General features: G+C 37.9%; 1 protein-coding gene across 13 annotated transcripts in view; it reads left to right on the forward strand.

The window, feature by feature from the left end:
- Positions 1 to 14,619, forward strand: part of ATP11B (ATPase phospholipid transporting 11B (putative)) — a 100,707-nt gene that overhangs the window by 33,254 nt on the left and 52,834 nt on the right. For all 13 annotated transcript variants that reach the window (XR_009544747.1, XR_009544748.1, XR_009544750.1 and 10 more), the window contains 7 exons: positions 83 to 190; positions 382 to 510; positions 2,413 to 2,516; positions 5,775 to 5,822; positions 8,013 to 8,077; positions 10,007 to 10,088; positions 14,463 to 14,613. Coding sequence is in view for 10 of the 13 variants with exons in the window: in XM_060172031.1 (XP_060028014.1) it covers positions 83 to 190; positions 382 to 510; positions 2,413 to 2,516; positions 5,775 to 5,822; positions 8,013 to 8,077; positions 10,007 to 10,088; positions 14,463 to 14,613 (687 nt within the window). In the remaining 3 variants the exon portion in view is untranslated. The remainder of the gene's footprint in view (positions 1 to 82; positions 191 to 381; positions 511 to 2,412; positions 2,517 to 5,774; positions 5,823 to 8,012; positions 8,078 to 10,006; positions 10,089 to 14,462; positions 14,614 to 14,619) is intronic.

Genomic DNA, 14,619 nt, shown 5'->3' on the forward strand with positions numbered 1-14,619 from the left:
AATTTGGGTAAAGTAATTTTATTTTTTTTGATTTGATAAATGATCTAATTATACTGAAAAGGTTATTTTTTTCTTGATACAGGGATATGAAGATTGGTTACGACATAACTCAGATAATGAAGTAAATGGAGCTCCTGTTTATGTTGTTCGAAGTGGTGGCCTTGTAAAAACTAGGTCAAAAAACATTCGGGTATGCATTCAGAAAGCAGTTAAATCAGTTATGTTTTGTCATCACAACATAAAATTCTAGTATATCTTAGTTAAGAGTATGCTTTCTGATATTAAAGTGCTGTGTGGTAGGTCACTTGTCTACAGTCTAGTGAAAATAGGCCTTTGCCTTTAAAAATTTACATACTCACTTTTCTCCCAAACTCTTCATAGGTAGGTGATATTGTCCGAATAGCCAAAGATGAAATATTTCCTGCAGACTTGGTGCTTCTGTCCTCAGATCGACTTGATGGTTCATGCCATGTAACTACTGCTAGTCTGGATGGAGAAACCAACCTGAAGGTGTGTACATGAATCTGCTTTGAGTGTCACCCTGGTGTAAAAAATCTCTTTGGGTTATATGATATTTTCCTTTGACTAAGGTTAATAACCTTTGACCTTGTGACTGGGGAGATGGTTCAACTGGTAGAGCATTCGACTCTCCCATGTGACATTCCCAGTGTGATCCCTAGCACTGCATATGCCAGAGTGGGGTGTTACCTTCTCTCCCCTCTCTGCCTCAGGTGAAACTCACTCTCCCATATGTAATGAATAAATCAATAAATCTTTAAAATAAAAATAAATAAACAACCTGATAAAGGATAAAGTTGTTAGATTACACATTTTTTTAAAATTATTTTTAGGACAGAGAGAAATTGAGAGGGGGAGGGGGGGAAAGAGGAGAGACACACCTGCAGCCCTGCTTCACTATTTGTGTAGCTTTCTCCCTGCAGGTGGGGACCAGGGACTTACCTAGCATATGGTAATGTTTGTGCTCAACTGTGTGCACCATTATCTGGCCCCCTTTTTACATCATTTTTTAAAAGATTCATTTAATTAAAAAGTGAGAGCAGTACGGGAAAGCCATGGGAACTGAGCACCACTCCAGTATATGCAGTAGTGGTGATCGGACTCAGTATCTGACAAATACCTAGTTTAGCATGCTAAATTTTTTTTTTTTTCTTAAAGAAAATGTTATGTATTTATTTCAAAGGTAGACTTACATAGTTTAATCTTTTTTTTTTTTAAAAAGGAAGTGATTTCAAAACACATGTATGTTCTTAATATTTTGGTGCTTTAAGTTAAGGGGTACATGAAAATTTTCATGATTTTCTGAGTTTAAGGCAAAGAGGAATTTAAATTGCTTTAAATAAAGTTGAACAGTAGTAACTATTAACACACACTTAATTTTTATTTTTTGCCTCCAGGATTATTGCTGGGCCTCTGTGGCTGTATGACAACTCCACATCCCTGCAGCCACCCCTCTCCCCCCAATTGCTATTGTTGTTTTCCTTGTCCTTTCTATCATAAAGATAGAAGGGGGGGCGGGCAGTAGCGCAGTGGGTTAAGCGCATGTGGCGCAAAGCGCCAAGATCAGCATAAGGATACCGGTTGGAGCCCCCAGCTCCCCTCCTGTAGGGGAGTCGCTTCACAGGCAGTGAAGCAGGTTTGCAGGTATCTATCTTTCTCTCCCCCCTCTGTCTTCCCCTCCGCTCTCCATTTCTCTGTTCTATCCAACAACAGTGACATCAATAACAGCAATAATAATTACAACGATAAAACAACCAGCGCAACAAAAGGGAAAAAAATGGCCTCCAGGAGCAGTGGATTCATGGTGCAGGCACCGAGCCCCAGCAGTAACCCTAGAGGCAAAAAAAAAAAAAAAAAAAAGAAATTAAACAAAAAAGATAGAAATAGTGGGTAGCAGGAAGGAGAGAAACTTGTAGCACTACAGCACATGAAGCCTCCCCCCACAGATGGGAGCCTGGGACCTTTTCACATGGTCATGTGCACACTCAACAGTGCTACTTCTGCCCCCTGAATACTGAATTTTTTTCTAAGCAGATTACCTCCACAGTTTACACCCTTTGTCCTTTGATAGAGTACATTCTCCTTTCTTTTCTCTTCTGTTGTGTAACAGTATAATCTCAAATATAATATGACATGATCTGATCTGTAATAGAGGTGAAATAGATTTCCAAAGGCCTGTTGGGGTCTTATAAATCTGCAGTTTAATCCTTTATTATTATTATTTATTTTACTAGTATTAGGTATATTGAGAGGGGGAAAGAGAAACAAGAGTATCACTCTAGCAGATGTGATGCCAGGGATTGAACTCAGGATCTCATGCTGAAGAGTTTAGTATCATATCTCTTGTGCCACTTCCTTGGCCACAACTTAATTCTCTTTATTTATTTTTCTCAGACACATGTGGCAGTCCCAGAAACAGCAGTATTACAAACAGTTGCCAACCTGGATACTCTTGTGGCTGTGATAGAATGTCAGCAACCAGAAGCAGACTTGTACAGGTATGGTGTGATAGCCAACATGATCGTTGTGCGTTCTGTGTGTGAGCTCATTTTATAACCATAAGCGTAATGATTATAATGGAATCATCATCTAATACTAGACATTGTTGGGGGGCAGGATAGACGGCATGCAACTCATTCTTAATCACTTACCCTTGGTTTGCAATACTATAAAGTTTCAGAAGTCCAGTTTCATTCCTCTGTTATATGAGATTTCAGTGCCATTACACTTCTGAGTCCACCCCGCCCCCCAGTCTCCTTTCCCATTTTCCTCTGATTAACACCGTCTTTTTCATGGGTTCTAAGAGCCTACTTTGTTTATGCATAATATCCTTTTTTAAAATACTTACTCCCTTTTTGTTGCTCTTGTTTTATGTTGTAGTTATTATTGTTGTTATTGATGTCGTTGTTGTTGATAGGACAGAGAGAAATGGAAAGAGGAGAGGAAGACAGGGGGAGAGAAAGACAGACACCTGCAGACCTGCTTCACCGCCTGTGAAGTGACCCCCCTGCAGGTGGGGAGCCTTACGCTGGTCCTTGCGCTTTGTGCCACCTGCGTTTAACCTACTGCGCTACCACCAGTTTGGTTTTGTTTTTCTTCTACAACTTTATGTTTAGATTCAGATTCTGCATTTGCTGGGAATTTTTCCTTCTACCGCTGTGAATTGCCTGAATGAATATGAGTGATGATGTGAATGAGCACAGGTTGTAGAAGGTTACATTAGACTTTCCTTAAGTTGGGAAAAAGCATAGACATCTGTGAGTAGTAAATTACTCAAATAAATTATGCCGTAGCCTCCAAATGAGCATACTGTGTGTGACCATTTAAAATAATAACGCAGGTATGTGCTTTTGATGAGATGGAGTAGGCGGGAAAGATGTTGTCAACATTATATATGTACAACTGCTTTTTGTTTGCTTGTTTGTTGAGAGAGAAAGGAGAAAGGGGGAGTGAAAGTGATCACAGCACGAAAGGTTTCCTCAGTGTGGTGGGTGCTACACAACCATGTTTTTGTTTTAAAGATATATAAATATTGATGTCTGCATAAAAAATTGGAAAGGATACCCTAGATAGGAGGGCTGTCCTGTGGTTTCCTTGCTCTGGGCTGGCCATCTCAAATAGAAAGAGACGGAGGGCTGGGTAGACAGCATAATGGTTCTGCAAAAGCCTTTCAAGCCTTAGGCTCTGAGGTCCTAGGTTCAGTCCCCAGCGCCACCACAAACCAGAACTGAGCAGTGTTCTGGTCTCTTCCTTGCCCCCCCCCCACTCTTTCTAATTAAAATAATAAAATATTTTTAAAAAATAGAGACAGAAACAGAAGGAAAGGCACCATAACACCAAAGCCACTATCAGTGCAATGGGGCCAGGCTTGAACCTGAGTCTTGCAAGTGACAAAGCAAGTGCCTTCCCACCTGAGCTCTCCCTCTTACCCACCTGCCCCAGCACATGAACAGGGTTTGTATTTGAAAAATAGGATTACCAGTAATTATAGTATGTAATAGCCCTTTTGCTGTCTTTTTATATTGTCTGGGTCCTATTGTAAAATATGTGAGTGTACATAATCTTTATGACCAGAAAAGAAAACGGCAAAGCTATTTTCATTTTGTAAGAAATCCAAGTGTGAGTTTTGAGAAAGCTACGGAAAATACAAGACAAATTATTGCATCATGGAACTTGCATGAGCAGTATGACGTTCTTTAAGGATGTCAGTACAGATTAAATAAAGGAAAATGGGTAACTTGTTGAAATTTAGCTCAGGAAAATTAAGACTAGTCACACATTATCTCCAGAAGATGCCCAGAAAGCAGCAGATGAATTGGCTCTTTGATCCTAAAGTCAGAATTGGTACCAAGGCTCCATAAAATCCATTAGAGGGAAGTATATATGTGAATTGTTATGGTTAGTTTTTAAAGCATTGCTTCTGCCTGATAAATGAAGCTGGAGGAAGCAGCAGATTAGCAAGAAATAATAAAGCCAGAGTTCACAAGCACAAAGCTGCTGTGATCTGTAAAGAGGAAGAGTAATAGACATTTGGAAGAAAATGCTTACTATTTTTTGGCCTAGATAAGTGGTTTAAATGAAACTCTAAAATTTACTTCACTTCAGAATCTACCTATAATGATAGTGGAAAATGATTGTATACTTGAGTTGACTTTATTCTGTGGAACTGTTCATTTAGTAGACGTTAGAACTGAAAAACTAGGTAAAAATATTGATAAACCCTTGGCCTATATCATCGGATCTGGGGATACTATTTAGGAAAGGGACCCAAAGGGAATTGGGAGATTTTCACCCTGAGGTGAAAGATGGCACTTTGGTTGAGGTATGCTATCTCATATCTTAGGGAGACATGAAATTGTACCCCTGAAACAACAGTTGTCTTATAAGCAGCATTTCTTAATTTTTTAAAGAAGAAAAATATTCATTATGACCAACAGCTACTCAGTCTAGATTTCAGAAACACACTTCACTGATAGGCTTTTCATTACTGCTCTGTCTCATCACATCAGTCCCAAATAGAGGTTGTTTGGGGAGTATTCTTTGGATAAACGGATACATGAATAAATGAATTAGCAAATTATTGTGGTCACAGGACTTTAGTAAACTGATAAAGCGTGTGAGCACTGGTTGACTACATCATATATGTATTTTTTAAAATATTTATTTATTTATTTTCCCTTTTGTTGCCCTCGTTGTTTTTTATTGTTGTTGTAGTTATTGTTGTTGATGTCGTTGTTAGATAGGACAGAGAGAAACGGAGAGAGGAGGGGAAGACAGAGAGGGGGAGAGAAAGATAGACACCTACAGACCTGCTTCACTGCCCTTGAAACGACTCCCCTGCAGGTGGGGAGCCGGGGGCTCGAACCAGGATCCTTCTGCTGGTCCTTGCGCTTTGCGCCACCTGCGCTTAACCCACTGCGCTACTGCCCGTCTCCTATGTATGTATTTTTTTTAACATTTGCAAATTCTTAAAATGACCAACCTAATAATAATGATTTGTTACATTTGATTGCAATTTTGAAAACTTTTTTTTTTTAATTAACTGCTTTGCTTCATCCATTGCTGGAGCTTATAAAAATATTAGATTTTTAGGGCTTAAGATTAGTAATGTTTACTTTTATAATTTGTAATACATATACTGTGCCATTTGTGTTTGCACAAGGTTGGTTTTATTTTGTGTTTAAGAGCACATTCCACTCACTGATGTCATACTTTTTGTTTTTATTGTTTTTGGTAACATTTGAATTTCTTCATAGATTCATGGGACGAATGATAATAACTCAACAAATGGAAGAAATTGTAAGGTAAGAATAAATTTACATTGTCTATTACAAGTGAGAATTGTACGGGGAGGACCTAAAGTCTAGTTAAGGGGGAAGAAAATAAATAAGCAGTAGAACTTTTGGAAATGGAGAATTGAAACATATTTAACACTTTATCTTCTAACAATTTGTAGCAATACCAAGTGAGGATTAAAAAAAATACTAAAATTTTTAGTGTCCAGTAGAGCCTCCTCTTTGTTTTTAAGTTTGTTTGGTTGGTTGGTGGTTTGGATTTGTTTTTCTTCATTATTCAGATTAATTTCTGGCAGTTACATAAAAGACTTTGGATCATTACGAAAATATGCTGGCAAAATGATATTGCTACTCGTGACCACAAGGCTAAATGTAAAAGTAAATCAGCCCTTAAACTTCATCAGACATCAAGTTAGCATTCTACTAACTTCATACTTTTCTGGAAAGATGTTCAATCTATACTGGCTAAATGAAATAAAACACAAACTTAAAGAATTGAACATTTTGTAATGAAATGGTCAAGTCACCAAAAGTAGCATCAGCAGCACTGATACAAATTTGTAGTAAATACTAGTATAGCAGCATGCTTAATAAACTCTTAACTAGTCTTGTCAGTGTATGACTTTGACTGGATGTCTATGACTAGGTTTTATGTAGATTTCAATGGTGACAGAATAGAATATATGTATGGGCACAGCGTCTGAATTGCATTAAAATATTGTAGGTGTTGAAAATGATCAATTATGTAACCTTAGCTACCTAGAATGAATGGTTTCAGTGGCTGTGGTGTATTGCACCAAGGTAAACAACTCTGGGGTGGGGGTGGCGGGGTTCAGGTCCTGGAACATGATGGCAGAGGGGTTGAATTGTTATGCGGAAAACTGAGAAATGTTACACATGTAACTATTGTATTTTACTGTCAACTGTAGACCATTAATCCCCCCATAAAAAATAAATAAATAAAAATAAATAAGCCAACTTGCTGAAATAACTTTAACTGGTGAATTATTTATTTTGAAACTTTATATCATTATAGCCCAATTTTACCTGCTAGTATATGTTTATATTTTTTATTCACTGTTACAAATATCAAGTTAGAAGTTATTTTATGACTCCTAATTCAGAATATTTAGAGTGTGCTGCCTACATGACTGTCTAGTAAAACCATACGTGTTGGCCATGTCCCAAATAACCTTCCTGCATCATTGAATTTTTTTTTAATACTGTTTAGATTTGCACACATCTTCAGAGCTGGTTCAGTTTCTCATTGTTTTGGATAACTGTGTTATGTTTCAGAAAAGTAGAAGGGGCATCAGCAAAATAAACATTGCCTACTTGTCCATGTAACAGAGTTAGAGTGGTAGACAGCATAATGGTTATGCAAAGAGACTCTCATGCCTGAGGCTCCAAAGTCCCAAGTTCAGTCCCCTGCACCACCATAAGTTAGAGCTGAGCAGTGCTCTGGTAAAAATAATAAATAAATCATATAACAGAGTTCTATCATTTTGCCACCACTAAAAATGCAATTTCCTTTCTAGTTATTCCTTCTTGTTTTCTATCTCCTTTATGGAAAGAAATTCATAGCAAGAAGATTCATGCTCCAAGAAGTATGCAGTGCAAGTAGTCAATTGGTAGTGTCAACTTTACCTAGAGAAAGTACTAACTCACTTACAGTGTTATGTTTTATAATCCATTATAATACTGATTGTACAGAACTCATGCATTTATGTACAAGTCATACTATAATTTGTTTGCATTGCCTTTTAATTCTGTAGTTTCTCTTTAAAAATGTTAATTCATTCAGGTTTTTAATTTTCACCTTTTATTAAACATTTTAGAATTACTGCTTAATCTTTGATTTTTGTTGTGTTTTATGTTTAATTTTTTTTTACACACTGGTGGCTTTATGGGGTTATTTACAGGATTAATCTTATTGATCCAGTGATCAATAAGTAAAGTATAAAATGACAGAAATGTTAAAGCAGGTATTTGTTATTATAGTAACTAACATAATTATTGACTTAAACAGCTTTATACTAGCTGTGATCTTGGTTTCCTATGAAAGCAATGTCATAACTATAGTTTAGATACCTTCTGCTTAAGATAACCATTTTAGAATTAAATTAAAATTTTAATATATGCAATGCTCTTGAGGTTTTTTTTGTTTGTTTGTTTCTCCCCCACTCCCACCCATCTTAGGCCATTGGGACCAGAGAGTCTCTTGCTTCGTGGAGCCAGATTGAAAAACACAAAAGAAATTTTTGGTTTGTATATAATGAAAAGTTTAATAATAGATTCTTATTGATTCTTTATATAGATTATTTTTTAAAGTATAGCATTGGGCTAGTGTAATAGCTCACTTGAATTGTGTGCTGTTTTGCCGTGTATGTAACTCAGGTTAAAGCCTGGCCCCCAACTGCACTGAAGACAGACTCTCTCTGTCTCTATCTAAAAACAAAAATACAAAAGAAAAGAAAACACATAGTATTGTGGTCTTTTGATTGGGTAATTTCATAGGTAAATGTCTATAATAATTTTCTTACAAACATCATTTAATATGATTTTGTATTCTGTTCCTTATTGTTAATCCCTATATTTTAATAATGGACTAGAACCTTGCGATATGTTTTTCTTTGTAGGGACTTATGAAATTGAGAAAATAAAAAGATAACTTTGGCACTTCTGGTAATAGTCGATAAGAACCAATGTCCTCTGGCATCATGGTTCAGGAAGCTACTTGTGTAATGCAGTTAGCTGTCTTATATTGGATTAGTGCTGGCTGGTCCATCTATATCCATCTGACTAGTTGACCTATGAATATATACTAGGTACTGTTGGAGCATTTACTGACTTGATCAAAAGTATAAGGAAATAGCATTTTTGATTTAGAAATCTAAGTTAATACAGGGAGCCACCTAGCTTCCCCAGTAGAGCTCACATACACCTTGCCATTTTTTGCAGAGCCCTGGGGCTCCAACTCCAGCACAATATGGGAGCACCTTGGCATGCTCCATGGACAGTGGGGCATTACTGTGGGCGGCGGCTGCTGCTGCTGCTGCTGCTGCTGCTGCTGCTGCTGCTGCTGCTGCTGCTGCTGCTGCTGCTGCTGCTGCTCCTGCTCCTTCTCCTTCTCCTTCTTCTCCTTCTTCCTCTTCTCCTTCTCCTTCTTCCTCTTGTTGTTGTTGTTGTTGTTCTTCTTCTTCTCCTTCTCCTTCTCCTCCTCCTCCTTCTCCTCCTCCTTCTTCTTCCTCTCTCTTTTCCTTTTTTTCCTCTTAAGTAAAATCACCCAGGAAGGCCCTCCAGTAGCAATATCTTGCATGCATGAGGCCCTAGGTTCACTCCTGGGTGCTATATATATATATATATCCATACTAATTTACTGTGTCTGTGTCTGTGTCTGTCAACTTGAGGCAGATTGTGAAGTTTTGATGTTAACTTTTGGCTGTCAGTCAGCTCCTCTCACTTTGAGAATGACCTTTCTTGTACTATCAGACTTTGCTTATCACTGAATGTTCTACAGCTTTTTCCTCATTTTCTCCTTCCCTGTTATCTGTACTATATCTTAAGTATCAGTATTAGGCTTTCTGATAGAGAAAATCTTTTTCTTTTTTAAAAAAATTAGTGAGGATGCAGAAAACCATTGTTAGTGAGAGTGTAAAATGTTATAGCCATTGTGAAAAATAGTTTGGTCACTCTTTAATTTGTTAAACACAGAAACACCATATAGCCCCCACTTCTACTCTAGATAAACATGCAGTATGTTGAAAGGTAGAGAATTATTTTTACTTACTTATTTATTTATTCAGAAAAAGGAAACATTAACAAAACCGTAGGATAGGAGGGTTACAACTCCATACAATTTCCACCACCAGATCTCCATATCCCATCCTTTCCCCTGATAGCTCTCCCACTCTTTATCCCTCTGGGAGTAAGGACCCAAGGTCATTGTGGGATGCAGAAAGTTGAAGGTCTGGCTTCTGTAATTGCTTCCCTGCTGAACATGGGCATTGGCAGGTCGATCCATACTCCCAGCCTGTCTCTCTCTTTCCCTAGTAGGGTGGGTCTCTGGGGAAGCAGAGCTTCAGGACACATTGGTGGGGTCTTCTGTCTGGGGAAGTCTGGTGGGCATCATGCTGGCATCTGGAACCTGGTGGCTGAGGAAAATTATTTTAAAAGGCTGTTTTATTTTTAAGGTGTAGCTATATACACTGGAATGGAAACCAAAATGGCATTAAATTACAAAAGCAAGTCCCAGAAACGATCTGCAGTAGAAAAGTAAGACAATTTTCTGTTTTCATTTATTTGCACATAACCGTGACTAAGGGTATGCATATAAATGTAAAGAGACTGTGTATAAAAGCATGTATATCAAATCAGTAAAAGATGGTATTTTTGAAGGTAGAGATGGTGTCATGTATTTTTTATATACATGTAGCTTTTTGCACAAGGTTTGACTTATAGGAGGCGCTGAATTATGGTTTTAAAGTAAATACTGTTGAGTAATATTGGAATCAGTTCATCAGTCTATTCCTCTTGCAGATAATAAAAAGAAAATCTAGGAGGGCCAGGTAGTGAGCACCTGGTTAAGTGCACATGTTACCAGGTGCAAAGACCCAGGTTCAAGCCCTTGCTCCCCACTTGCAGGGGGAAGCTTCACTAGCAGCAAAGCAGTGTTATAGGTATCTCTCTGTCTTTCTCTCCCCCACTCCATCTCCCTTCAATTTCTCTCTGTCCTATCAGATAAAGGAAAAAGAAAAAATGGCCACCAAAAGCAGTGGATTCATTTTTCAGGCACCAAGCCCCAGTGATAACCCTGGTGGTAATTTAAAAAAAAAAATCCATATTTCTGAAAAAATTTTAATTGTCTTTGTTTATTGCATAGAGACAGCTAGAAATCAAGAGGGAAGGGGAAGGTAGAGAGGGAGAGAGACAGACACCTGCAGTGATGTTTCACCACTCACTAAGCTTCCCCCCTGCAGGTAGAGGCACTGGGGGCTCAAACCTGAGTCTTTGCGCATTATAATATCTATAATTATATATAATTATATATTATATAATATATTATATAATATAAGTGCTTAACCAGGAGTCCCAACACTTGGCCCCCAGATAAAGTATTTTTTTAAAAAATATTTTATTTATTAAGTAATGAGAAAGATAGGAGGAGAGAGAAAGAACCAGACATCACTCTGGCATATGTGCTGCCGGGGATCGAACTCAGAACCTCATGCTTGAGAGTCCAAAGCTTTATCACTGCGCCACCTCCTGGACCACCAGATAAAGTATTTTTAAGATAAGCTATTCTTTGAAATCCCTGAATAGTGACCAAAACCAGATAGAAACTGGCAAAGTTTAATCCTATAATTATTTTTTATTATAGTGATTTGACATTGGTTTACAAAGCTGTAAGATTTCAGGGCTATGCCCATATGTGGTTTATGTAAGTCACCGTGTTCAGCACCACGATCCTGTGATGTCCTCAAGCCTCTCATAATCACATGGTTTTCACAAAGTCATTTTTTCTTTTATTTTCTTCCTCCCTTTAAAAAAGTTTTTTAAATTATCTTTATTATTTTATTGGATACAGACAGCCAGAAATTGAAAGGGAAGGGGGTGATATAAAGGGAGAAAGACAGACACCTGTAGCCCTGCTTCACCACTTGTGAAGCTTTCCTTCTGCAGGTGGGGACCAGGGGCTCCAACTTGGGTTCTTCTGCATTGTGACGTACGTGCCACCAGCTGGCCCCCTCTCTCTTCCTTCTTTCCTTCCTTCCTTCCTTCCTTCCTTCCTTCCTTCCTTCCTTCCTTCATTTATTTATTTCTTTTCTGTCTTTCTTTCTTCCTTTCTTTCTCTCCAGGGTTATCATTGAGGCTAAATTCTTTCATGACTGCACCATTTTCAGCAGCCATTTTTTCCTTTCTTCCTGTAGAGGGTGAGAGACAGAGAGAAAGGGAGAAAAAGGAGGAGTGACCCCTGCAGCACTCCTCCATTGCTCATGATGCTTCTCTTCATAGGTGGGGACTGAGGGCTTGAACCTAAGTCCTGGCACATGGTAAACATGTGTCCTCTACCGGGTAATCTACTTCCCAGCCTCTTCCCAAAGTTTTAGGAGACAATTTGGTTACCTTTTTTGGTGGTGCTGCTGCTGTTGCTGGAGCTTGAGAGCTCTGGACTGACTTTTTGAGATAGAGAGAAAGACACTACAGCACTGAAACTTCCTCCAGTGTGGTGAGAGGGCAGGCTCACCCCTGGTGCATGGCAAAAACAGAGGCCCTTGTCTATTAGAGATGAACTATCTCACCGGCTCTTAGTAAGACTTTTTTTCAGATTTATTTTGCAAGAGAAAATAGAATCAGCGTATCACTCTGACACAAGCAGTGCCAGGGACCAAGCTCTTAACCTTATGCGTAGAAATCCAGAATTCCACCACTCTGCTGCCTAGTGGGCCAGTGGTCAGAAGAGTGCAACCATCCAGTAGCTTAATTTATTTCTCTTAACATAACCACTACCAGTTCCATCCATTTTGCCGTAACAACATAGTCTCGTCTTTTTAAATTGCAGAGTAGTGTTTCGTTAAGTATAGTTCTTACAACTCTGGAAAATGGTGGCAGTAAGTGGAAAGATGAGGAGTTCAGCTTTCTGCCCAAAGATTCTCCACATTTTATGTGTTGCACAGAACATAAGAGACCTTGATAATTACTATAGAGGATAAGGCTTAAAGCCAGAAGAACTTAAAAACTGCAGAAAGGGGAAGGCATCACTGATGGGAATAAACTCAGAAACCTACCCATCAATTATAGGCAGATCCTTGGATAACTGTCTCCCCCTCTGGGGGGGGGGCTGCTGCATGAGGGTGAAGCAGTGCTGCAGATCTTTCTCCCTCTATCTCCTGCTTCCTTCTCAGTTTCCCTCCGTCTCTATGCAAGATTAATTAATTAATTAAAAGAGTGGTATGCATGTAGAGGAGACCCCAGTAGACTTAGAATGGGGTGGGGGGGGAGGCTTTATAAGGAAACTGAAAGAACTAAACAGAAAAATCTTGCTTCAGTCTGTTACAATGGAAACAGTTTGGTGTTAGAATCAAGCCAAGCTAAGTTAACTTCCTATTGGAACAAAAATCAGCAGCCTTCTGAGACACATAAAGGAATATAGAATCTCTCCAACCTATTACATTAAAGTCAAGTGTACAATAAATAAACAGTTGTGACAAACATGCAGCCTAAATTCAAGAGAAAAAGCACCAATAGTATCTGCCTCTGTAAGGACGTGGATCTTGCAGTTAGCAGATAAGAACTTGAAGGCAGATATTGTCAAATCTTCAAGAACTAGGAAAATGTGAATACTTATATGAGAACTCTCAGCAAAGAAGTAGACACTATAATAAAGAACCCAACAGAAATTCATCAGAAATTCATTATTATTTTGAAAGATAATAATTACTGAAATTTAAATGTCATTAGTTAACTTACCACCAAGTTGTAAAAAGCACAAAAAATTGTTGCTGAATTTGAAAGAGCAATAGAAAAATTTCAATATGTAGAAAAGGGAGAATAAAAAGATGGAAGAAAATAAGTAAAGTTTAATAGCCACGAGGGGTAATATTAAACTACTTGGCATAAGTGTAAAGCAGCTTTCTGGGATTTTAATTAGGATTGAAGGGACCGTAAAGCCGACTGATATCTTAGCAATATTGAGCCTAGCAGTCTGTTGGTGTGATCTCTTCACATCACACAAAAGTTAAATCTGTAAAACTTGGGAGAAAATATTTATGATTTTTGATGGTGGAAAGAGTTCTTATATATAAAACATAATGGAATGATTTGGGGAGGCTTTTCATTAAAATAGAATATTATGATCTCTTCACAAGGTTTTTTTAATAAAGATTAGGCAAGTTAATAATTACTACATGAGTTTTACAAAACATGCATATGTATAAGTAACATACATCAGTAGATTGTTGTATGTGTTGGCAAAACATTAAAATTTTAAATATCTGTCAAAGAACTGATTGTGAGGCAAATTTTGGTACATTAACATAATTAAATATGGCATGTTACAAAAAAAACCAGCCACAGCTCTGTGCACTGAGAGCTCTGTGGAAAGGTTTCCAGCTTACATACTGATGAAAAAGGCAACACAGAAAAATTGTATAGTTATTCCTTTTTAATATAACAGTTGCAAGTAAGCTTATTACCTTAGATTCTTTTATTTATGCTAGTAATAGACTATTAGTCATTTCTTAAAAAGATTTTCCTTTAGTCATAACAGTATGTACTTAACATGTATTTTAATGTATAACTGTGCATATAGGATTATTATATTTTTTTCTAATATTTTATTCATTCACTAACTGGATAGAGACAGAAATTGAGATGGAATGGGGAGATAGAAAGGGAGAGAAGGAGACACCTGCAGCACTACCTCACCATTCATGAACTTTCCTTCCCCCCTGCAGGTGAGGATCCAGGCCTGAAGCAAGGTCCTTGTACATGTTAACATGTGTGCTCAGCTAAGCATGCTGCCACCTGGCCCCTAGAATACTTACATGTTTTAATACCTTATATAGCACCAGCACAAATTTCCAGGCAAGGCAATATAGTAATGCCAGACAGGTGTGTCTTATGCTCACTCTCCTTCTGTCTTTTCAGGTCAATGAATACCTTTTTGATAATTTATCTAATAATCCTTATTTCTGAAGCCATCATCAGTACTATCTTGAAATATACATGGCAAGCAGAAGGAAAATGGGATGAGCCTTGGTATAACCAAAAAACAGAACATCAGAGAAATAGTAGTAAGGTATTT

The sequence above is a fragment of the Erinaceus europaeus genome, chromosome 14 (assembly GCF_950295315.1).
Source record: "Erinaceus europaeus chromosome 14, mEriEur2.1, whole genome shotgun sequence".
NCBI lineage: Eukaryota > Metazoa > Chordata > Mammalia > Eulipotyphla > Erinaceidae > Erinaceus > Erinaceus europaeus.